The sequence below is a fragment of the Pristiophorus japonicus genome, chromosome 27 (genome assembly GCF_044704955.1).
Source record: "Pristiophorus japonicus isolate sPriJap1 chromosome 27, sPriJap1.hap1, whole genome shotgun sequence".
Lineage (NCBI taxonomy): Eukaryota > Metazoa > Chordata > Chondrichthyes > Pristiophoridae > Pristiophorus > Pristiophorus japonicus.
Genome location: NC_092003.1, coordinates 1,411,429 through 1,433,738, shown reverse-complemented (window position 1 = coordinate 1,433,738; position 22,310 = coordinate 1,411,429). Strand labels below are relative to the sequence as shown.

The window sequence follows — 22,310 nt, the reverse complement described above, 5'->3', positions numbered from 1 at the left end:
CACTCGCTCACACACCGACAAGCACACACACACACACACACACCGACAGGTCAACATCCAGCGGGTGCTGCGTGTCAACATACTGACCACAACGGGTCAGTTTTATGAGCCCCTTGTTTGAAACAATTCAAAACTGTAACACAAGCAACAAAAATCCAGTTATTAATGTAGGAATTATGACATTTGTGGGCTTTAAAAAAGAAAGAACTTACATTTATATAGCATCTTTCACCACCTCAGGATGTCCCAGAGCATTTCACAGCCAAGGAAAGCAAGAAAGAAAGACTTGCATTTATATAGCGCCTTTCACGATCACCGGACTTCTCACAGCGCTTCACAGCCAATGAAGTACTTTTTGAAGTGTAGTTACTGTTGGAATTTGGGAAACGGGGCAGCCAATTTGCGCACAGCAAGCTCCCACACACAGCAATGTGATAGTGACCCAGATAATCTGTTTTAGTGATATTGGTTGAGAGATAAATATTGGCCCCAGGTCACCGGGGATAACTCCCCTGCTCTTCCAATAGTGGCCCTAGGATCTTTTACATCCATCTGAGAGAGCAGATGGGGCCTCAGTTTAACATCTCATCCGAAGGACGGCACCTCCGACAGTGAGGCGCCCCCTCAGTACCGCCCCTCCGACAGTGCAGCACTCCCTCAGTACTGCCCCTCCGACAGTGCAGCGCTCCCTCAGTACTGTCTCTCCGACAGTGCGGCACTCCCTCAATACCGCCCCTCCGACAGTGCGGCGCTCCCTCAGCACTGCCCCTCCGACAGTGCAGCACTCCCTCAGTACCGCCCCTCCGACAGTGCGGCGCTCCCTCAGCACTGCCCCTTCGACAGTGCGGCGCTCCCTCAGTACCGCCCCTCCGACAGTGCGGCGCTCCCTCAGTACCGCCCCTCCGACAGTGCGGCGCTCCCTCAGTATCGCCCCTCCGACAGTGCGGCGCTCCCTCAGTACCGCCCCTCCGACAGTGCGGCGCTCCCTCAGTACTGCCCCTCCGACAGTGCGGCGCTCCCTCAGTACTGCCCCTCCGACAGTGCGGCGCTCCCTCAGTACTGCCCCTCTGACAGTGCGGCGCTCCCTCAGTACCGCCCCTCCGACAGTGCGGCACTCCCTCAGTACCGCCCCTCCGACAGTGCGGCGCTCCCTCAGTACCACCCCTCCGACAGTGCGGCACTCCCTCAGTACCGCCCCTCCGACAGTGCGGCACTCCCTCAGTACCGCCCCTCCGACAGTGCGGCACTCCCTCAGTACTGCACTGGGAGTGTCAGCCTGGATTTTTTGTGCTCAAGCCCCTGGGGTGGGACTTGAGCACATAAACCTTGTGACTCAGAGGCGAGTGTGTTCCCCACTGAGCCACAGCTGACACTGTGCTGCTCTGGGGTTAGCTGCCCAGCACTTTGTTGTCGGAGACTGTCGCAGCCCTGAGCCCAGGTGGGCACCATATGTTGTGCTGTAAGTGAGCACAACACACATTTAGACACCATTTCATGTCTGTCGATTTGTTAGTCAGGAACATGCAGAGGCGGAAAGGAGGGGCCTTTCCCCTCAGAAAACCAATGAGCAATGCCCCCTGGGGATGCTCCCGTGCTTTCGACTGGTCCCCGGGGCTCGACTGGTGGGTGCAAGGAAAAATAACTTGTTTAAAAATTTTATTAAAACCAAGACGTGATTGCCGAATGTCTGAGTGGCTTGGGACAGAGTCAGACAGATCAGGAAGGTGCCTGCATTGGGTTTTGTGCCCGGTTCAGTTGATTGCCACTCAGCACATTGCAACCGGCTTGGAACCCTGGGTTTGAGGAGGTGGGGAGGGTGTGAAAGGAGAGAACAACGGGGTTCCAGCTCTTCACCACCACCCACTGTCACTTCCTGGAATTGCAGTTGTGTCACAGCTCAGGCTGTGGTGGTGAGTAACCCACCTACCCACGTGATTAATGGTCGCTGCTGGGAAGACCACGTGCCAGGAGGGTGGAAAATTGGCACGCGAGAGTAGAGGGGGGGAAAGATATTGAATTCAGGTCCTGCCTGTGTTCTAGGCCTGTCCGAGTATCTGCCAGTATCACAGTGCCACTGATACAGGCCATCATTCTTAACACAGGGAGAGAAAGGGTCAGCATAACTAAAACCCGCCTGTTACCACCTCCGTAACATCGCCCCCCCGCCTCAGCTCATCCGCTGCTGAAGCCCTCATCCCTGCCTCTCTCCCCTCCAGACTTGACTATTCCAACGCACTCCTGGCCGGCCTCCCACATTCTACCCGACGTAAACTAGAGATGATCCAAAACTCGGCAGCCCCCGTGTCCTAACTCGCACCGAGTCCCGCTCACCCATCACCCGCTGTGCTCGCTGCCCCGTGTCCTAACTCGCACCCAGTCCCACTCACCCATCACCCCCTGTGCTCACTGCCCCGTGTCCTAACTCGCACCCAGTCCCGCTCACCCATCACCCCCTCACCCATCACCCCCTGTGCTCACTGCCCCGTGTCCTAACTCGCACCCAGTCCCGCTCACCCATCACCCCCTGTGCTCGCTGCCCCGTGTCCTAACTCGCACCGAGTCCCGCTCACCCATCACCCCCTGTGCTCGCTGCCCCGTGTCCTAACTCGCACCCAGTCCCGCTCACCCATCACCCCCTGTGCTCACTGCACTGTGTCCTAACTCACACCCAGTCCCACTCACCCATCACCCCCTGTGCTCACTGCCCCGTGTCTTAACTCGCACCGAGTCCCACTCACCCATCACCCCGTGCTCACTGCCCCGTGTCCTAACTCACACCCAGTCCCGCTCACCCATCACCCCCTGTGCTCACTGCCCCGTGTCCTAACTCGCACCGAGTCCCGCTCACCCATCACCCCCTGTGCTCACTGCCCCGTGTCCTAACTTGCACCGAGTCCCGCTCACCCATCACCCCCTGTGCTCACTGCCCCGTGTCCTAACTTGCACCGAGTCCCGCTCACCCATCACCCCCTGTGCTCACTGCCCCTTGTCCTAACTTGCACCCAGTCCCGCTCACCCATCACCTCCTGTGCTCGCTGACCTGTGTCCTAACTCGCACCCAGTCCCGCTCACCCATCACCCCCTGTGCTCGCTGACCTGTGTCCTAACTCGCACCCAGTCCCTCTCACCCATCACCCCCTGTGCTCGCTGACCTACATTGGCTCCCAGCTAAGCAACGCCTCGATTTCAAAATTCTCATCCCTGTTTACAAATTCCTCCATGGCCCTCACCCCTCCCTATCTCTGTAATCTCCTCCAGCCCCACAGCTGCAAGAGATCTCTGCGCTCCTCAACATCCCCCGATTCCCATCGCTCAACCATTGGTGGCCGTGCCTTCAGCTGCCTGGGCCCCAAGCTCTGGAACTCCCTCCCTAAATCTCTCCACCTCTCTCCTCCTTCAAGACGCTCCTTAAAACCGACCTCTTTGACCACGCTTTTGCTCACCTGCGCTAATTTCTCCTTATGCGGCTCGGTGTCAAATCTTTTGTATCATAACACTGCTGTGAAGCACCTTGGGACGTTGCACGACATTAAAGGCGCTATACGAACACAAGTTGTTGTTGTCGGGACATAACCTACCTCCGAGAGAGCGAGTGTGCTTCCCACTCTCACTACGAGACGGAAAACTCAGCTTTGTCGTTAGACTCGGATGACAGGGTTCACCTTGTGATTTTAAGCGGGCAATCTCCCCGAATTCAGTACCTCATACCATCCGAATACCGCGATTAATTCTTGTTTGGATGAGACGCCCACATCCCATTCACAGTGAGACCTGAAGGGGCTCATTGGAAAGCTGCTCCCACCCACCAGTCTGTGTGTTTGTATAATAGGGTACGCACACTGTTTCCTCCACCTCGCTCACCGCCACTCTCAGATCATATCAAAAGTCTCTCAGCAAGGTATGGAGTGAAAATGTTTTGTAAAACAACCCTTTGTAGTTGAGTCATCTCAATTTACTGTTCTGCGTTGCCAAACTTCACAACCCCGCCACGTGTCAGTAAAGAACATTAAACCTGCCTCTTGGCCTGTTTTGGATCAAATGGTGCGTTTTTGAAAATGCATTCTCTCTCGGGCTGGCCGGCATTTATTGCCCATCCCACTCGTGTCTCTGAGGGGGTGCTGGTGAGCTGCCGCCTTGGAACAGTTTGAGTGCCTTGCTCAGCCACTTCAGAGGGCAGTGGTACTGAAGTCACGTGTAGGCCAGATAAGAACATCAGAAATAGGAGCAGGAGTCGGCCATACGGCCCCTCGAGCCTGTTCCACCATTTAATACCATCATGGCTGATCTGATCATGGACTCAGCTCCACTTCCCCACCCGCTCCCCATAACCCCTTATCGATTAAGAAACTGTCTATTTTTGTCTTAAATTTATTCAATGTCCCAGCTTCCACAGCTCTCTGAGGCAGTGAATTCCACAGATTTACAACCCTCTGAGAGAAGAAATTCCTCCTCATCTCAGTTTTAAATGGGCGGCCCCTTATTCTAAGACCATGCCCCCTAGTTCTAGTCTCCCCCATCAGTGGGAACATCCTCTCTGCATCCACCTTGTCGAGCCCCCTCATAATCTGATACGTTTCAATAAGATCACCTCTCATTCTTCTGAAATCTAATGAGTAGAGGCCCAACCTCCTCAACCTTTCCTCATAAGTCAACCCCCTCATCCCCGGAATCAACCGAGTGAACCTTCTCTGAACTGCCACCAAAGCGAGGACGTTTGGTATGCTTGCATTTCCACATTGCCTTTCATGACTTCAGGACGTCCCAAAGCGCTTTGCAGCCAATGACGAATGTTTCATGTGTCACAGTTGTCATTAAAAACCCAATTCGACAGCTTCACGGTCACTTTGACTGATCCTAGCTTCTGTAAAACTGAACTCAGTTCTCAAAATGGCCACGGTGGGATTTGCACTTGCGTTGTCTGGATTAGTCCAGGCCTCTGGCTTGCTCATCCAGTAACAATCACAACACTTACATATATATAAAATAACAAGCATTGCTGTGTAAAAGTGCAAAGTGCATCTTTTCTCGCTGGTAGCAAGGTCGAGTGGATGATCACAAAGGTCTCTCCCACTGCCTCCTATTGAGATAATCTGCAGCATGAGAACCAGAAAAATACCAAACTGAGAACTTCTCGTTTCTCCAGAAAAGAGGGGGCTGAGGGGCTGACGCAATTGCGACCTTTAACATTATGCAGGGGGTTCGATAGGGTAGACGTGGAGAAGGGGTAGACTTGTGGGGGAGACCAGAACTAGGGGCCACCAATATCAGACCGTCATTGATAAACCCAACGGGGAATTCAGGAGAAACTTCTTTACCCAGAGAGCGGTGAGAATGTGGAACTCGCTGCCACAGGGAGGGGTTGAGGTGAATAGTATCGATGTATTTAAGGGGAGGCTGGATAAACACACGGGGGAAGAGAGGGATAGAAGGATGGGGTGATGGGGGGAGATGGAGAGAGCTGGGAGGGGCTGGTGTGGAGCATAAACCCCGGCACGGAGCGGTGGGGCATAAACCCCGGCACGGAGCGGTGGGGCATAAACCCCGGCACGGAGCGGTGGGGCCAGTGGTCTGTGCTGTACTGTAATTCTTTACAAAAATCAGCATGGGGCGACATGGTCCATCACAGCAGCACAACTCACTCGATTACGGAAAACCCTGGGCAGCGGAGGTCTCCGAGAGACAGTGGCCCAGGCCCTGACTGGACATGCAGAGATCACAGTCTGCATGCACCCACTAGGCTCGGGTGTGTTTGCACACTAGCAATCGGGCTGTGAATTGTGAGCCACTGAAATTCAGGAACCAACAGCCAGTTACATTATTTGTATGGGGTAGATCGGGAGAGACTATTCCCTCAGGTGGGGGAAGTCCAGAACAAGGGGGCGTCACCTTAACATTTGAGCCCGGCTGTTCAGGGTGATGTCAGGAAGCACTTCTTCACACAAAGGGCCGTGGGAATCGGGAACTCTCTCCCCGGGGTGGGGGAGGGGGTCAATTGAAAATGTCAAGACTGAGATACAGATTTTTGTTGGGTAAGGGTATTGAGGGTTACGGAACCAAGGCGGATAGATGGAGATAAAATACACATCATACGTGATCTGATTGAATGGCGGAACAGGCTCGAGGGGCTGAATGGGCCTCCTCCTTTTCCTGTGTAACAGGCTCGAGGGGCTGAATGGCCTCCTGTTCCTAGTGCAACAGGCTCAAGGGGCTGAATGGCCTCCTCCTGTTCCTAATGTAACAGGCTCGACGGGCTGAATGGCCTCCTGTTCCTAATGTAACAGGCTCGAGGGGCTGAATGGCCTCCTCCTGTTCCTAATGTAACAGGCTCCAGGGGCTGAATGGCCTCCTCCTGTTCCTAATGTAACAGGCTCGAGGGGCTGAATGGCCTCCTCCTGTTCCTAATGTAACAGGCTCGAGGGGCTGAATGGCCACCTCCTGTTCCTAATGCAACAGGCTCCAGGGGCTGAATGGCCTCCTCCTGTTCCTAATGTAACAGGCTCGAAGGGCTGAATGGCCTCCTGTTCCTAATGTAACAGGCTCGAGGGGCTGAATGGCCTCCTCCTGTTCCTAATGTAACAGGCTCGAGGGGCTGAATGGCCTCCTCCTGTTCCTAATGTAACAGGCTCGAGGGGCTGAATGGCCTCCTCCTGTTCCTGTGTAACAGGCTCGAGGGGCTGAATGGCCTCATCCTGTTCCTAATGTAACAGGTTCGAGGGGCTGAACGGCCTCCTCCTGTTCCTAATGTAACAGGCTCAAGTGGCTGAACAGCCTCCTCCTGTTCCTGTGTAACAGGCTCGAGGGGCTGAACGGCCTCCTCCTGTTCCTAATGTAACAGGCTCGAGGGGCTGAATGGCCTTCTCCTGTTCCTAATGTAACAGGCTCGAGGAGCTGAATGGCCTCCTGTTCCTAATGTAACAGGCTCGAGGGGCTGAACGGCCTCCTGTTCCTAATGTAACAGGCTCGAGGGGCTGAATGGCCTCCTCCTGTTCCTGTGTAACAGGCTCGAGGGGCTGAATGGCCTCCTCCTGTTCCTAATGTAACAGGCTCGAGGGGCTGAATGGCCTCCTCCTGTTCCTAATGTAACAGACTCGAGGGGCTGAATGGCCTCCTGTTCCTAATGTAACAGGCTCGAGGGGCTGAACGGCCTCCTCCTGTTCCTGGAAGAATGAGAGTGGGTGTATTTGCGTAGCTTTATAACTCGAGGATAAGTCAAAGTGAATAACAAAAAAAACTAGACAAACAGCTCCCTCGTGCCGGCGAGCATTTAAACAACACGGAAATAGTTAAAGTCAGGCTTTATTTCAAAGAAAAAAAAATACATTTTCTGTACAGTTCAGAACTGTTTACAATCATCTAGTCTGTGAATAAGGCGCATTTGGTCCTTGAGACAATACTTGGCTCCGATTATTCAATTCACATATTAAAAAAAAATTCTTCCAAGAACAAAACATAACATTTGTAAAAAAGACTTGAGAATTACCATTTTTTTAAATGACATCCAGAAAAGTGAACCGAGAGATGCAGTTGAGCGACTGCTGGAATGCAAGTACGGATCCCCTCTCCCCCTCCCCGATTCCCGAGGGAGCAGCTGACCGGTGTGGTGGTCAGCGAGGGGGGTGGGTGGGGGTGTCAGGCTGGTCTTGCCCAGCTCTACCACCCAGTGAGTGGCAGAGGTCTTGGAGCAGGTGGCCCACTTGCCCCCAGTTACTTCACAGACTTTAACATGGAAACTACCATACACAGCATGTGTAAAATGATTGGTGTTTTTTTTTGTTGCCCGAGAGTCGATGACCTGCCGGTACCACGGGAACTGTGAGAACACCTCCCCCCGCCTACGGGGAAGTAGTTGCCTGCTGCTCTGCCCGTATCGGAGCGGCACTGAACATGTTGGGGAGGGAAAGGAACCCTCATGCCCCATCACCATGCACCAACACCACCCCGCTGCGTAACTTCAATCAAACGTGCAAAATTGCCCACTCCAACTCCACAAAAGGCAGCCCTCTCACTCACTGCAGTAACCCTTCTATATATCCAGCCTCGTCATCCTGCCTCACATCGTTTTGGAGTTTCACTGCCCCCGGCCGAGCACCAATCACAGCCTGGTTACATCCCACAGACTCACGCTAAATCTATCCCCCCCCCCCCACTCCTCCTCGCACCAGCAGGACCTCTCCCTTTCCCACCGTGTGCCCCCAGCAGCCCTACAATCACACATTTACAAACCCGCTAAACCTCAGCTTGCCCCTGTTCTTAAAAAAAAAAGTCCATTTTAAAAACATTTCTTTTAAGATTAAACCCAGCATCGGGATTTCCCCCCCCCCTCTCTCCCTCTCCTCAGTAATAGGGACATGACAAGGATGTAAAGAAGGGGGTATTTACAGAATCGCACGTCTCCCCTGGATGTGTCGGAATGGTCCTCGTCAACAAACTCCTCACCTGGTATCTGCACAGCCTGCGAAGCTCTCGGCCACCCGGGGGGCGGGGGGGGGGGGGGGGGGGGGGGGAGGAAAGAGAGAGGGAGAGTCTGCCCGTCGAACCCTTCAAGCGTTGCTGCCTGACAGGATGTCCAGCGAGGAGACGGAGGTGGGCGAGATGGAGGTGCTGCGTTCCAGGCTGCTGCTAACCACCTGCCACTGCATCACCGTCGTGTCCTTGCCACCCGTCGAAATCAGGTGGGTGTCGTTGTGCGTGAAGCGGACGTTGGTCACATGGCTGCCGTGTCCGCCGTACACGTGGCTGGGCGCCTACAGGCAAACGGGAAGGAACAGCTAGAGTTTAGAAGAATGAGAGGGGATCTCATTGAAAGGTATAAAATTCTGACGGGGGTTGGACAGACTGGATACGGGGAGGGTGTTTCCCCGGGGCTGGGAAGTCTAGCACAAGGGGTCACACAGTCTCAGGATACGGGGGAGGAAATTTAGGGCCGAGATGAGGAGAAATGTTTTCACTCAGAGGGTGGTGAACCTGTGGAATTCTCTACCACAGAAGGCTGTGGAGGCCAAGTCACTGAATATAGTTAAGAGGGAGATAGATTTCTAGACACAAAAGGCATCATGGGGTATGGGGAGAAAGTGGGAATATGATGTTGAGATAGAGGATCAGCCATGATCATATTGAATGGTGGTGCAGGCTCGAATGGCCGACTCCTGCTCCTATGTTCTATGTCAAGGGTCTGTACAGCACAGGTAACTGGTGTGGGTGTAGCCGGTAGAATAGCCATAGTAAGCTTTTGTTAATGTAGAATACATATCAACGTATTAAAGATTGATTGTGCCGTGGTTGTAATGGCTGTACAAAACCAGGCCTGGAATGTAGAAGTCATTCCCTCATTAACCGACCATGAGAAGAGGTAAGACACGTAGTAAATCAGTCAGAGACTGTAGTGATCAGTCTGGCATGATTTACTGAGTTATGGGGTTGCGTTATGAATGTACTAGGAAGAGATAAGACTGACTTACATATGTATAGCGCCTTTCACAACCACTGGATGTCTCAAAGCACTTTATAGCCAATGAAGTACTTTTGGAGTGTAGTCACTGTTGTAATGTGGGAAACGCGGCAGCCAATTTGCGCACAGCAAGCTCCCACACACAGCAATGTGATAATGACCCAGATAATTTTTGTTATGTTGATTGAGGGATAAATATTGGCCCAGGACACCGGGGATAACTCCCCTGCTCTTCTTCGAAATAGTGCCGTGGGATCTTTTACGTCCGAGGGGGCAGATGGGGCCTCGGTTTAACGTCTCATCCGAAAGACAGACCATACCTGACACCCCCCCAGATTCTCATCAGTGAGTCCGATGAATGAAGAAACTGATAATATTGTGCAGACTGGTTGACGGGAGATTAACCAGACGTAGGTAGGGAGAGACATATAGAAGATCCAACACACTGGGGCTCCTTGGGGACTTGGGATTATCCTTGCTGAGGCTCCTGTGAGCAGTCACGCTGACAATCTCCTGAAGGGGTCCGTGGTATGCGAGTATAACTGCTACCTATAGCTCATATTCATTGCATTAGGGATGGCATTGTATGATCTCATTGACTTGATTTAATAAAGAGTATTAAGCAGATGTTTCAATCTTTCCTCATCTTCGAGCCTGTATTGGGGATGGGTGACAATGGGGTAAATAGACATATATGACAATATTGTGTGTCTGGAGACACCAGTCGATGGTGATGTCACTGCCGTCTCCCGTTCCTACACTGTGTCAACACCAGCCTGGGGGTACACAAGTTGTGGTCTATTGTCACTCAGTAAGTTTCAGACCATCCATCCATTTATCCAATTGCCCACCCAAGCCAAGGTCCTTGACCTGGAATGGGAGGGGTTCAGTGTGACAATTTCCCCGCAGAGTGTGGAATACAAGCCGCTGGCGGTATTCCCGACGGGCACTCCCCTCCCGTTGCTCCGACTGACCTTGGGTTTGGCGCACGGATACTGGAACAGATGGACCTTGCAGAAGTCGTCAGCCACGGCCACTGTGCGGGCATTGTGGGAGCGGCACAGCGCATTGATGTCTGTCCCGTCAGATCCATCCGGCCACACTCCTGCAGCAGGACACAAAGCAAAAGGGAAAAGGCTCCCAATGTTACTCCAAACACTCGCGGGTTTCACCGTATAGACCGGGCCGCTTGTAATTCCCAGACTCACCCAGCACAGGAGGATCCCATTGGGCCCCTTGAGCCCGTGCTGTGCCGGCTCTGTGACAGAGCGATCCAATCAGTCCCACTCCCCCCCCCTGCACTTTCCCCACAGCCCCGGCACATTTCTCCTGTCCCAGTATTGATCCAATTCCCGGTTTGAAAGTCACGATTGAACCTGCTCCCACCGCCCTTTCAGATCACAACAACTCGCTGCGTAAAAATATTCTCCTCGTCTCCCCCTCTGGTTCCATCGCCGATTATCGTCAATCCGTGTCCCTCTGGTTACCGGCCCTCCTGCCCCCGGGATCAGTCTCTCCTGATTTACTCCGTCAGAACCCCCCGTGATTGTGAACACCTCGATCAAATCTCCCCCTTAACCTTCTCTGCTCCACGGGGAACAACCCCGGCTTCTCCAGTCTCCCCACGTCACTGAAGTCCCACATTCCCCCGGGACCATTCTGGTCACTCTCCCCCTGGACCCTCTCCAAGGCCGATTTATATTCAATAGTTTTTTTTATTTGTTCCTGGGATGTGGGTGTCGCTGGCCAGGCCGGCATTTATTACCCCTTGAGAAGGTGGTGGTGAGCCTCCTTCTTGAACCGCTGCAGTCCGTGTGGTGAAGGTGCTCCCACAGTGCTGTTAGGGAGGGAGTTCCAGGATTGTGACCCAGCGACGATGAAGGAACGGCCGATATATTTCCGAGTCGGGGTGGTGTGTGACTGGGAGGGGAACGTGGAGGTGGTGGTGTTCCCATGGACCTGCTGCCCTTGACCTTCTAGGCGGTAGAGGTCGTGGGTTTGGGAGGTGCTGTCGAAGAAGCCTTGGCGAGTTGCTGCAGTGCATCTTGTAGATGGTGCACACTGCAGCCACGGTGCGCCGGTGGTGGAGCGATTGAGTGTTGAAGGTGGTGGGTAGCGTGTTGATCAAACGGGCTGCTTTGTCTTAGTGCAAGGGACTACCACCTGGATGTCCGTCTGTTTTTGAGACCCTCCCAAGATGAGGACAGTCCTGAATCAGGGCTAGTTAGGTTCCACTCAGATTCACCCCAGCGCTGAGATATATTCCGGCTTCAACAAAACTTCAGAAACAGAGGGAGAGCCCCAATCTCTCCCCGGCTGTGGAAATCCCCCTTCATTCCCCATCCCCCAAGTACCATCCTCACCAAACACGTGGAATCCCAGGACGCAGGTGTACGAGACCCACTCCAGATCCTTGCACTCGAAGCGATTCCTGATCAGTTTGCATCCTCCCCCGATGTCCCCTGTAAAACAGTAAGCCAGCACTCGGAGTTCCTTCAACAGGCAAGTGTTTCCCACTCTGTCCCCAGTCAGGTGCGGGAAGCCACTCTGTCCCCCGCCCACCTATCCCAGAGCGACTGAAGCGCTGCTCCGAGTCCCATCTATGATCTCGGCACAGACTGGAGAATAATCAGTGTGTAGACCCACTTGGCCACTGCGGCCCTCCACCACAGATAAGATTTGTTTTATATTCCTTGTTCTCTCTCAACTTCCCAAAGGCTGGAATGTCTTGCTGAGGTACAGCACAATGGGCGCTGACTGTTCTGCAGCACTTGTCCAGCACCCCGGGGGCTAGACAGAGTCAGCGGGGGGGATATCACAGCCGAGGCCCTATCCCACATCGCCGCAGGAGCAGGAACCCTCGTCAGATCATCCTTCGCTCCCGAGCCAGGGGGGAGCGAGGCCCAGGCTGGGAGGAGTGAGGCCCAGACTGGGGTCAGAGCTAGGTCCAGGCCGGGAGGGCAGCGGGGCCCAGCTCAGAGCCAGGCCCAAGCCTGGGGGCCCAGGGGAGGGGGAGGGGGTGGGGTGGGAGGCAGCGAGGCCCAGCCCAGCACCATTACTGCCACAATCGATCATCCACAAACCAGGGCCGGTCAGCACCACACGGGGTCTTTACCCACTGAACCATTACGCTCCCACCCCAATGTAACATGGATTTGATGCATTCCCATGTCCCCACGTCCTGCCGTTCCCAGAAGCTTTGCACTTACAGTAAAGGATCTCGTAGTCTCCAGAGTTGGACATGATGAAGTGGCTGTCTTGGGACCAGTCCAGGTGGGTGATGAAGCTCGAGTGGCCCTGAAGAGACGAGAGAGGACACGGTTACTGGTGAGTGTCTATCACAAAATGCCAACCATCGCGCAGTCATCCAATGTCATCACCATCTCGCATTTAGACAATAACAGCTTCATGGCCAATGATCAAGAATGTCCATTCAGGAGCCGGACCACATCAGGACTCTGAAACTCCCCCTTAAAACCGACCTCTTCCACCCAGCTTTTGGTCACCTGTCCCCAATATCTCCTTGTGTGGCTCGGTGTCGATTCTAGTCTGACTTGCGCTCCTGGGAGTGCCTTGGGACGTTTTACTGCGTTAAAGGCGCTATATAAATGCAGGTTGGTGTTGTTATTCGCATTGCCCAGGAGGTCAAATGTCAATCCAGCTGACCTCTGCCCTGTGAATAGTCGGTTCCCCATCAAATGCTGTGGTCAGTCCAGGGCAGGGCAGGGCAGGGTGCAGAGTGCTGTGGTCAGTCCAGCCCAGGACAGGGTGCAGAGTGCTGTGGTCAGTCCAGGGCAGGGTGCAGAGTGCTGTGGTCAGCCCAGGACAGGGTGTAGAGTGCTGTGGTCAGTCCAGTCCAGGGCAGGGTGCAGAGTGCTGTGGTCAGTCCAGGACAGGGTGCAGAGTGCTGTGGTCAGTCCAGCCCAGGACAGGGTGCAGAGTGCTGTGGTCAGTCCAGGGCAGGGTTCAGAGTGCTGTGGTCAGTCCAGGGCAGGGTGCAGAGTGCTGTGGTCAGTCCAGGGCAGGGTGCAGAGTGCTGTGGTCAGTCCAGGACAGGGTGCAGAGTGCTGTGGTCAGTCCAGGACAGGGCAGGGTGCAGAGTGCTGTGGTCAGTCCAGGGCAGGGAGCAGAGTGCTGTGGTCAGTCCAGGACAGGGAGCAGAGTGCTGTGGTCAGTCCAGGACAGGACAGGGTGCAGAGTGCTGTGGTCAGTCCAGGGCAGGGAGCAGAGTGCTGTGGTCAGTCCAGCCCAGGGCAGGGTGCAGAGTGCTGTGGTCAGTCCAGGGCAGGGTGCAGAGTGCTGTGGTCAGTCCAGCCCAGGACAGGGTGCAGAGTGCTGTGGTCAGTCCAGGGCAGGGAGCAGAGTGCTGTGGTCAGTCCAGCCCAGGGCAGGGTGCAGAGCCAATCCCCCGATTGGAACGTTACACCCATGGGACTATGCGGCACTCTCCCGCCAGCAATGGACATGACACTATTGGCAACGCTTTGCTACTGAGCCTCACACACAGAAAGATGGCCACTCGGGCAAGGTGCTCGGGCCCAATGTGCCTGTAGAACGGTGTGTCAGGCTGCTGCCTTCCGGAGGGCAGGGGGGGGGGGGGTGGAGGGGCGGGTGGAGATTCTATGAACCTACGAGGATAGGTTGAGTAGGTTGGGCCTATACTCAGTGGAGTTCAGAAGAATGAGATAATGAGGGGGCTAGATGCAGAGAGAGCATTTCCCCTCGTGGGGGAAATTAGAACTGGAGGATACAGTCTCAGAATAAGGGGCCGCCCATTTAAAACTGAGATAAGGAGGAATTTCTTCTCTCAGAGGGTTGTAAATCTGTGGAATTCTCTGCCCCAGAGAGCTGTGGAGGCCGGGACATTGAATATATTTAAGGTGGAGATAGACAGATTTTTGAGCGATAAGGGAGTGAAGGGTTACGGGGAGCGGGCGGGGAAGTGGAGCTGAGACCATGATCGGATCAGCCATGATCTTATTGAATGGCGAAGCAGGCTCGAGGGGCCGTACGGCCGACTCCTGCTCCTGTTTCGTATGCTCACCTGCTGGACTCTGAGCAATGAACAAAAGGAACAGGTTTGCGTCCCGCTCAGATCCCGACCCGAGTGGAGACGAGATGAGACGCGGCGAGGATGCGGATCCCAGCCCGGGGAGGGGGGGGGGGGAAAGAGATGGGGCGCGTTGCACCCGGGCTGGTTACAGAGACACATTCGCAATGGTTTCACCCAGCGTCTCAGTGTATCTCAGCGTGAGATTTGGCAGAGGTGAACAAGATTATGACGGGTTTGGATAAGGTAGACAGAGAAAGACTGTTCCCATTAGCTGATGGTACAATGACTGGGGGACACAGATTTAAGGTCTTTGGGCCAGAGCTACAGGGGGGATGTGAGGAAGAACATTTTCACGCAGCGAGCGGTAATGATCTGGAACTCGCTGCCGACGAGGGTGGTGGATGCGGAGACGATCAATGATTTCAAAAGGAAATTGGATGGGCACTTGTGGGGAATAAACTTCAGGGCTATGGGGATAAAGCGGGGCAATGGGATTGGTTGGATTGCTCTAGAGAGCCGGCATGGACTCGATGGGCCGAATGGCCTGCTGTGCCGTTATAACTCTATGAAAGGAAATACAAGAATTAAAAAACCAAGGAGAACATAAGAATTCGGTGGATTGGGCCCCTGGAGCCTGCTCCGGCATCCAATCAGATCACGGCTGACCTTCGACCTCAACTCCACTTTCCCGCCCGATTCCCATATCCCTCGATTCCCTTAATATCCCAAAATCTCTCGCCCTCGGTCTTCAATATACTCACAGACTGAGCCTCCCACGGCCCTCTGGGGCAGAGAATTCCAAAGATTCACCCCCCTCTGAGTGAAGAAATTCCTCCTCATCTCAGTCCTCAATGGCCGAGCCCTTATCCTGAGACTGTGACCCCTGGTTCTAGACTCCCCAGCCCCGGGGGGGAACCACCCTCCCTGCATCTACCCTGTCAAGCCCTGTAAGAATTGTGTGTGTTTCAATGGGATCCCCTCTCAATTCTTCTAAACTCCAGAGAATATCGGCCCAGTCTGCTCAATCTCTCCTCAGGAAGGTGCACACACATACGGCAAGAAAAACTCAAGCTGATATGAATCGGTGCAGTGGCCACAGATCTTACCGTGCATTTGCCAAACCGGCTGTACCTGCGGCCGTTCTCGGTGACAGTGTAGAGGTAAATATAGTTGTCATGTGATCCTATTGCCAGGAAATTACCACCTGTCGGAATAATGAAAAATAAATGAATACGCACTCAATAACTTGGGGGGGGCAGGGTTCCTGCTCCTGGGTAACAGTGTGCTGCTGGAGGGTTTGTATAGGCCTGGCCCCGATACCCATCGCCCTCCCTCCCTCCCTCTCCCCGAACGTACAGGCTGAAGATGCTCAAGTGTCTGGGTTCACGCATGTAGGACAGGAGCTAGGGGGAGTAACCGAGGATCACCCAGCAGGACTCTGTACCTGCCGGGGGTGGGGAACTGGAATGGGGTAAGTGGGACTCTGTACCTGCCGGAGGTGGGGAACGGGAATGGGGTAAGTGGGACTCTGTACCTGCCGGAGGTGGGGAACTGGAATGGGGTAAGTGGGACTCTATACCTGCCGGGGGTGGGGAACTGGAATGGGGTAAGTGGGACTCTGTACCTGCCGGAGGTGGGGAACGGGAATGGGGTAAGTGGGACTCTGTACCTGCCGGAGGTGGGGAACTGGAATGGGGTAAGTGGGACTCTGTACCTGCCGGGGGTGGGGAACTGGAATGGGGTAAGTGGGACTCTGTACCTGCCGGGGGTGGGGAACCGGAATGGGGTAAGTGGGACTCTGTACCTGCCGGAGGTGGGGAACTGGAATGGGGTAAGTAGGACTCTGTACCTGCCGGAGGTGGGGAACTGGAATGGGGTAAGTGGGACTCTGTACCTGCCGGGGGTGGGGAACTGGAATGGGGTAAGTGGGACTCTGTACCTGCCGGGGGTGGGGAACTGGAATGGGGTAAGTGGGACTCTGTACCTGCCGGGGGTGGGGAACCGGAATGGGGTAAGTGGGACTCTGTACCTGCCGGAGGTGGGGAACCGGAATGGGGTAAGTGGGACTCTGTACCTGCCGGGGGTGGGGAACTGGAATGGGGTAAGTGGGACTCTGTACCTGCCGGAGGTGGGGAACCGGAATGGGGTAAGTGGGACTCTGTACCTGCCGGAGGTGGGGAACCGGAATGGGGTAAGTGGGACTCTGTACCTGCCGGGGGTGGGGAACCGGAATGGGGTAAGTGGGACTCTGTACCTGCCGGGGGTGGGGAACCGGAATGGGGTAAGTGGGACTCTGTACCTGCCGGGGGTGGGGAACTGGAATGGGGTAAGTGGGACTCTGTACCTGCCGGAGGTGGGGAACGGGAATGGGGTAAGTGGGACTCTGTACCTGCCGGAGGTGGGGAACGGGAATGGGGTAAGTGGGACTCTGTACCTGCCGGAGGTGGGGAACTGGAATGGGGTAAGTGGGACTCTGTACCTGCCGGGGGTGGGGAACTGGAATGGGGTAAGTGGGACTCTGTACCTGCCGGGGGTGGGGAACTGGAATGGGGTAAGTGGGACTCTGTACCTGCCGGGGGTGGGGAACCGGAATGGGGTAAGTGGGACTCTGTACCTGCCGGAGGTGGGGAACTGGAATGGGGTAAGTGGGACTCTGTACCTGCCGGAGGTGGGGAACCGGAATGGGGTAAGTGGGACTCTGTACCTGCCGGGGGTGGGGAACCGGAATGGGGTAAGTGGGACTCTGTACCTGCCGGGGGTGGGGAACTAGAATGGGGTAAGTGGGACTCTGTACCTGCCGGGGGTGGGGAACTGGAATGGGGTAAGTGGGACTCTGTACCTGCCGGAGGTGGGGAACCGGAATGGGGTAAGTGGGACTCTGTACCTGCCGGAGGTGGGGAACTGGAATGGGGTAAGTGGGACTCTGTACCTGCCGGGGGTGGGGAACTTGAATGGGGTAAGTGGGACTCTGTACCTGCCGGAGGTGGGGAACCTGAATGGGGTGAATTAGCAACGCATCGTCAGTAAGGTAAAACTAATCGGTGTCACGTGGGGTTAAACTATTGACGGTCCCTTGAGCTACACATCAGCACCTGGGGGAACGGTGGGAATGGTGGGGTTGTCCTGCGACTGACCAGCAGCAGACGGCTGGACTATACCCTCCTCTTCCCCCACCTGTCCCCATCAGCTGGCCCATCCAAACCCCCGAGAGCTCGCTATTGCTGCAAGTCACCACCCCCCCTCTCAGTGACTGCCGCAAGCCCACAGGGTCATTGGGGGAGCAGCGCGCTTTACCATCAGCAAGCTCCCCTGGGGGGCAGTCGGTGTTGGGGGGGAGTCTGTCCGCATCAGGGGGGGGGTTTTGTCCGTGTCGGGAGAGGGGGTCTGTGTCGTGGGGGGGTTGGGACGTGTCGGGAGAGGGGGTCCGTGTCGGGGGAGGGGGTCCGTGTCGGGAGAGGGGGCCCGTGTCGGGGTCGGTCCGTGTCGGGAGAGGGGGTCCGTGTCGGGAGAGGGGGTCCGTGTCGGGGGGTCAGTCCGTGTCCGGGGGAGGGGGCCCGTGTCGGGGGAGGGGGCCCGTGTCCGGGGTCGGTCCGTGTCGGGAGAGGGGGCCCGTGTCGGGGGAGGCGGCCCGTGTCGGGGGGTCAGTCCGTGTCGGGGGAGGGGGCCCGTGTCGGGGGAGGGGGCCCGTGTCGGGGGAGGGGGTCCGTGTCGGGGTCGGTCCGTGTCGGGAGAGGGGGTCCGTGTCGGGGACAGACCCTTACCCGGAGAGTAACGGACCACCGAGAGCTGCTCGTTCCCATCGACTGTGCTGCAGACCAGCTCCCTCGTCTCGCAGTCCAGAACCATCCACCTGCGGGGAGGGGGGGAAAGGGGAAATAAATAACCGGTACCACGGAGGGAGGGGAGAGAGAGAGAGAGTAGTGAAAGTGCAGAGACGCAGGTTGAAGAGGAGCGGCTGGTAAAATCGGGGAGTTACCTGCCCGTCTGTAGCCCGACAGTCACCACTGCTCCCTGACAGTGGAAATCAGCACACAGTCCCGTCTCCTGTGGAACAAGCACATCCAGTAAACACACAGGCCATGCAGCACGAGAGGCCAAGCCTCACAGCCAAGGGGGGCACTGCTCCAAGTGTGCTCACTCTTGGAATGTAGGAAAAGCAGCAGCCAATTTGCGCACAGCAAGATCCCACAAGCAGCAATGTGATAATGACCCATATCATCTGTTTTAGTGATGTTGACTGAGGGATGAATATTGGCCCCAGGACACCGGGGAGAACTCCCCTGCTCTTCTTCCAATAGTGACCGAAGGATTATTTATGTAGGGAGCAGTCAAATGACAGCTTAATGTCTCATCTGAAAGATGGCAACTCCGACAGTGCGGCGCTCCCTCAGTACTGCCCCTCCGACAGTGCAGCACTCCCTCAGTACTGCCCCTCCGACAGTGCAGCACTCCCTCAGTACTGCCCCTCCGACAGTGCAGCACTCCCTCAGTACTGCCCCTCTGACAGTGCGGCCCTCCCTCAGTACTGCCCCTCCGACAGTGCGGCACTCCCTCAGTACTGCCCCTCCGACAGTGCGGCGCTCCCTCAGTACTGCCCCTCCGACAGTGCAGCACTCCCTCAGTACTGCCCCTCTGACAGTGCGGCACTCCCTCAGTACTGCCCCTCCGACAGTGCGGCGCTCCCTCAGTACTGCCCCTCCGACAGTGCGGCGCTCCCTCAGTACTGCCCCTCCGACAGTGCGGCACTCCCTCAGTACAGCCCCTCCGACAGTGCGGCGCTCCCTCAGTACTGCCCCTCCGACAGGGCGGTGCTCCCTCAGTACTGGCACCGGGGAGTGTCGGCCTGGTTTATGGGCTCAAGTCTCTGGTGCGGGCCTTGACCGATGACCTTCTGACTCCGAGGCGAGTGTGCTGCCCACAGAGCCAGGGCTACAACAGTAAAAGGGGGAGGGGCAGAGGCAGTGTGTCGGTCAGACCTGGCAGCATGTTGGGGAGCAGCCACCAGAGGGAGCTCCTGTCCCGATGGGTGCCAGCACTCACAGACACACTGGCAGGTTGTTGCCTGTCCCACGCACTCATCTGTCGCAACTTACCGTAACTAGACGAGGCTGACCAGAAACCAGCTCCCGTGGGGGCCAGTGGTGCAGTGTGGAACCAGCGCCGATTTAAAACACTATTTGCTGCCTCTGTACCTCTCAGATAAGGAAGGGGGGGGGGGGGGAAGTGGCCCGGGTTCCTGCTCCACTTCGTTACCTTCTGACCCGTGCTGAAGAGCGAGAAACAGGAGTGAGAGAGAGAGAGAATAAAGAGAGGTCTGAGTATAATAAAAACAGGAATTGCTCAACAGGTCAGGCAGCTTCTGGGGAAGAGAAACGGTTAACGTTTCAGGTCGGCGACCTTTGATCAGAACGGGAGAAGTTGGAGATTTTACAGTTTGTAAGCAATTGTGGAGATGGAGGGGGAGGGAGGGAGGGAGGCGGAGGGGGAGGGAGGGAGGGGGAGGGAGGGAGAGGGAGGGAGGGGGAGGGAGGGAGGCGGAGGGGGAGGGAGGGGTCTATCATCTGATGGGATGGGGACTGAAGTGATGTACAACTGGGATCTCTGTGAACTCATGTGGAAGTAAGTCATCCTCGTTTGAGGGACCACCTATGACGATGATGGCAACTGACATAGAGAAACTTGCCAAACACACTCAGCCAGCGCACAGAAAACACAGAAGTTGTGAAATAATCACTTGATCTCACAGCTACTGAGGCCACGAGTTGGATTGTCAGGAGAGAAACAGTGACAGATGCAGCTAGAACACAGAGAGAGACAGAGGGAGGGAGAGAGAGACAGAGGGAGGGAGAGAGAGACAGGGAGGGAGGGAGAGACAGAGGGAGGGAGGGAGAGACAGAGAGGGAGGGAGGGAGAGAGAGAGAGACAGAGGGAGGGAGAGAGAGAGACAGAGGGAGGGAGGGAGAGAGAGACAGAGGGAGGGAGGGAGGGAGAGAGAGACAGAGGGAGGGAGGGAGAGACAGAGGGAGGGAGAGAGAGACAGAGGGAGAGAGAGACAGAGGGAGGGAGAGAGACAGAGGGAGGGAGAGAGACAGAGGGAGGGAGAGAGACAGAGGGAGGGAGGGAGAGAGAGACAGAGGGAGGGAGGGAGAGAGAGAGACAGAGGGAGGGAGGGGGAGAGAGACAGGGAGGGAGGGAGAGAGAGACAGAGGGAGGGAGAGAGAGACAGAGGGAGGGAGAGAGAGACAGAGGGAGGGAGAGAGAGAGAGAGACGGCGGGAGAGAGAGAGACAGAGGGAGGGAGAGAGAGACAGAGAGAGAGAGACAGAGGGAGGGAGGGAGAGAGAGACAGGGAGGGAGGGAGAGAGAGACAGGGAGGGAGGAGAGAGAGACAGGGAGGGAGGGAGAGAGAGACAGAGGGAGGGAGGGAGAGAGACAGAGGGAGGGAGGGAGAGAGAGACAGAGGGAGGGAGGGAGAGAGAGAGACAGAGGGAGGGAGGGAGAGAGAGACAGAGGGAGGGAGAGAGAGACAGGAGGGAGGGAGAGAGAGACAGGAGGGAGGGAGAGAGAGACAGGAGGGAGGGAGAGAGAGACCGAGGGAGGGAGAGACAGAGAGAGACAGAGGAGGGAGAGAGAGACAGAGAGAGAGAGAGACAGAGGGAGGGAGGGAGAGAGAGACAGGGAGGGAGGGAGAGAGAGACAGGGAGGGAGGGAGAGAGAGACAGGGAGGGAGGGAGAGAGAGACAGAGGGAGGGAGGGAGAGAGAGACAGGAGGGAGGGAGAGAGAGACAGGAGGGAGGGAGAGAGAGACAGGAGGGAGAGAGAGAGAGACAGGAGGGAGGGAGAGAGAGAGACAGGAGAGAGATAGAGGGAGGGAGGGAGAGAGAGACCGAGGAGGGAGGGAGAGAGAGAGGGAGAGGGAGGGAGAGAGAGGGAGAGACAGAGGGATCTGAGGCCAATCTGAGAGTTGAGCGATTGCTGTGTAAATGGCGGACACATTCTGCGTCCTTGCTCGGGTCAGGCTGAGTGTGTCCGTTGTGCTCCCGCTCACCTCCAGCGTTTTGCTCCATTCCAGTGTGTGCTGCCCCTGATCCCACAGGCACACCTGCTTGTCGTGTGCACAGGTCAGGAAGAGATCTCGGGACGGGTGAGTGGCCAGTCCCCACAGTTCATCCGTGTGACCCTGCAAGTGATCCACAAAGCACAGGTCAGTGCTACGCGCTCTCGCCCCGCGCAGACGCTCGCTCTCGCCCCGCGCAGGCGCTCGCCCGCGCAGACGCTCGCTCTCGCCCCGCGCAGGCGCTCGCCCCGCGCAGACGCTCTCGGGGGAAGAGAGTTGCAGATTTCCGCTCCTCTCCACACACAGGTACCTTCCACTGCCCCGTCTCCTCGGAGGTGTGCGGGGGAAGGGGGTGAGCACTCCTGGAGATCGGCTTCCCCACTACGTACTGACCTGCACGATGGGAGTAAAGGGTTCAGAGAAGCTTCCCCTCAGAATGGCGTTCCTGGTGGTGCCGATCAGCAGGTCCTCGGCACGTCCTTCCACGATGGTGCGCACCGCACCGTACCGCTCGGGAATCTGCAACACAGGGGTGTCCCATTTCACCATCCGCCACCTCCCACACAACAGGAGCCTTCTGGTGTGGCTCCTCACCCCTCCCCTCCCTCCTCCACCCCTCCCTCCCTCCTCCGCCCGCTCCCTCGCCCCCTCCCCTCCCTCCTCCGCCCGTCCCTCCCTCCTCCGCCCGTCCCTCCCTCCTCCGCCCGTCCCTCCCTCCTCCGCCCGCTCCCTCACCCCTCCCCTCCCTCCTCC

The 22,310-nt window shown here is 56.3% G+C and overlaps 1 protein-coding gene across 1 annotated transcript; it reads right to left on the bottom strand.

Annotated features, from left to right (window-relative positions):
* Positions 1–7,278: 7,278 nt before the first annotated feature.
* Positions 7,279–22,106, bottom strand: LOC139239316 (echinoderm microtubule-associated protein-like 3). Its single transcript, XM_070867987.1, has 9 exons — positions 21,951–22,106; positions 21,549–21,680; positions 18,478–18,545; positions 18,263–18,351; positions 15,608–15,705; positions 12,658–12,745; positions 11,812–11,910; positions 10,423–10,553; positions 7,279–8,744 (listed from the first exon to the last, which is right to left on the bottom strand). The coding sequence occupies exons 1-9, from the start codon at positions 22,104–22,106 to the stop codon at positions 8,541–8,543; spliced, it is 1,065 nt and encodes a 354-aa protein (XP_070724088.1). The 3' UTR covers positions 7,279–8,540.
* Positions 22,107–22,310: the final 204 nt, after the last annotated feature.

Coding starts and splice junctions, on each gene's coding strand:
- LOC139239316 (XM_070867987.1), bottom strand. CDS start 22,106: ATGGTGAAATGGGACACCCCTGTGTTGCAGATTCCCGAGCGGTACGGT. Junction 18,546..21,548: donor AATGGAGCAAAACGCTGGAG/GTGAGCGGGAGC, acceptor CTTGTTCCACAG/GAGACGGGACTGTGTGCTGA. Junction 12,746..15,607: donor GCCGGTTTGGCAAATGCACG/GTAAGATCTGTG, acceptor TCGTCTCTTCAG/GGCCACTCGAGCTTCATCAC.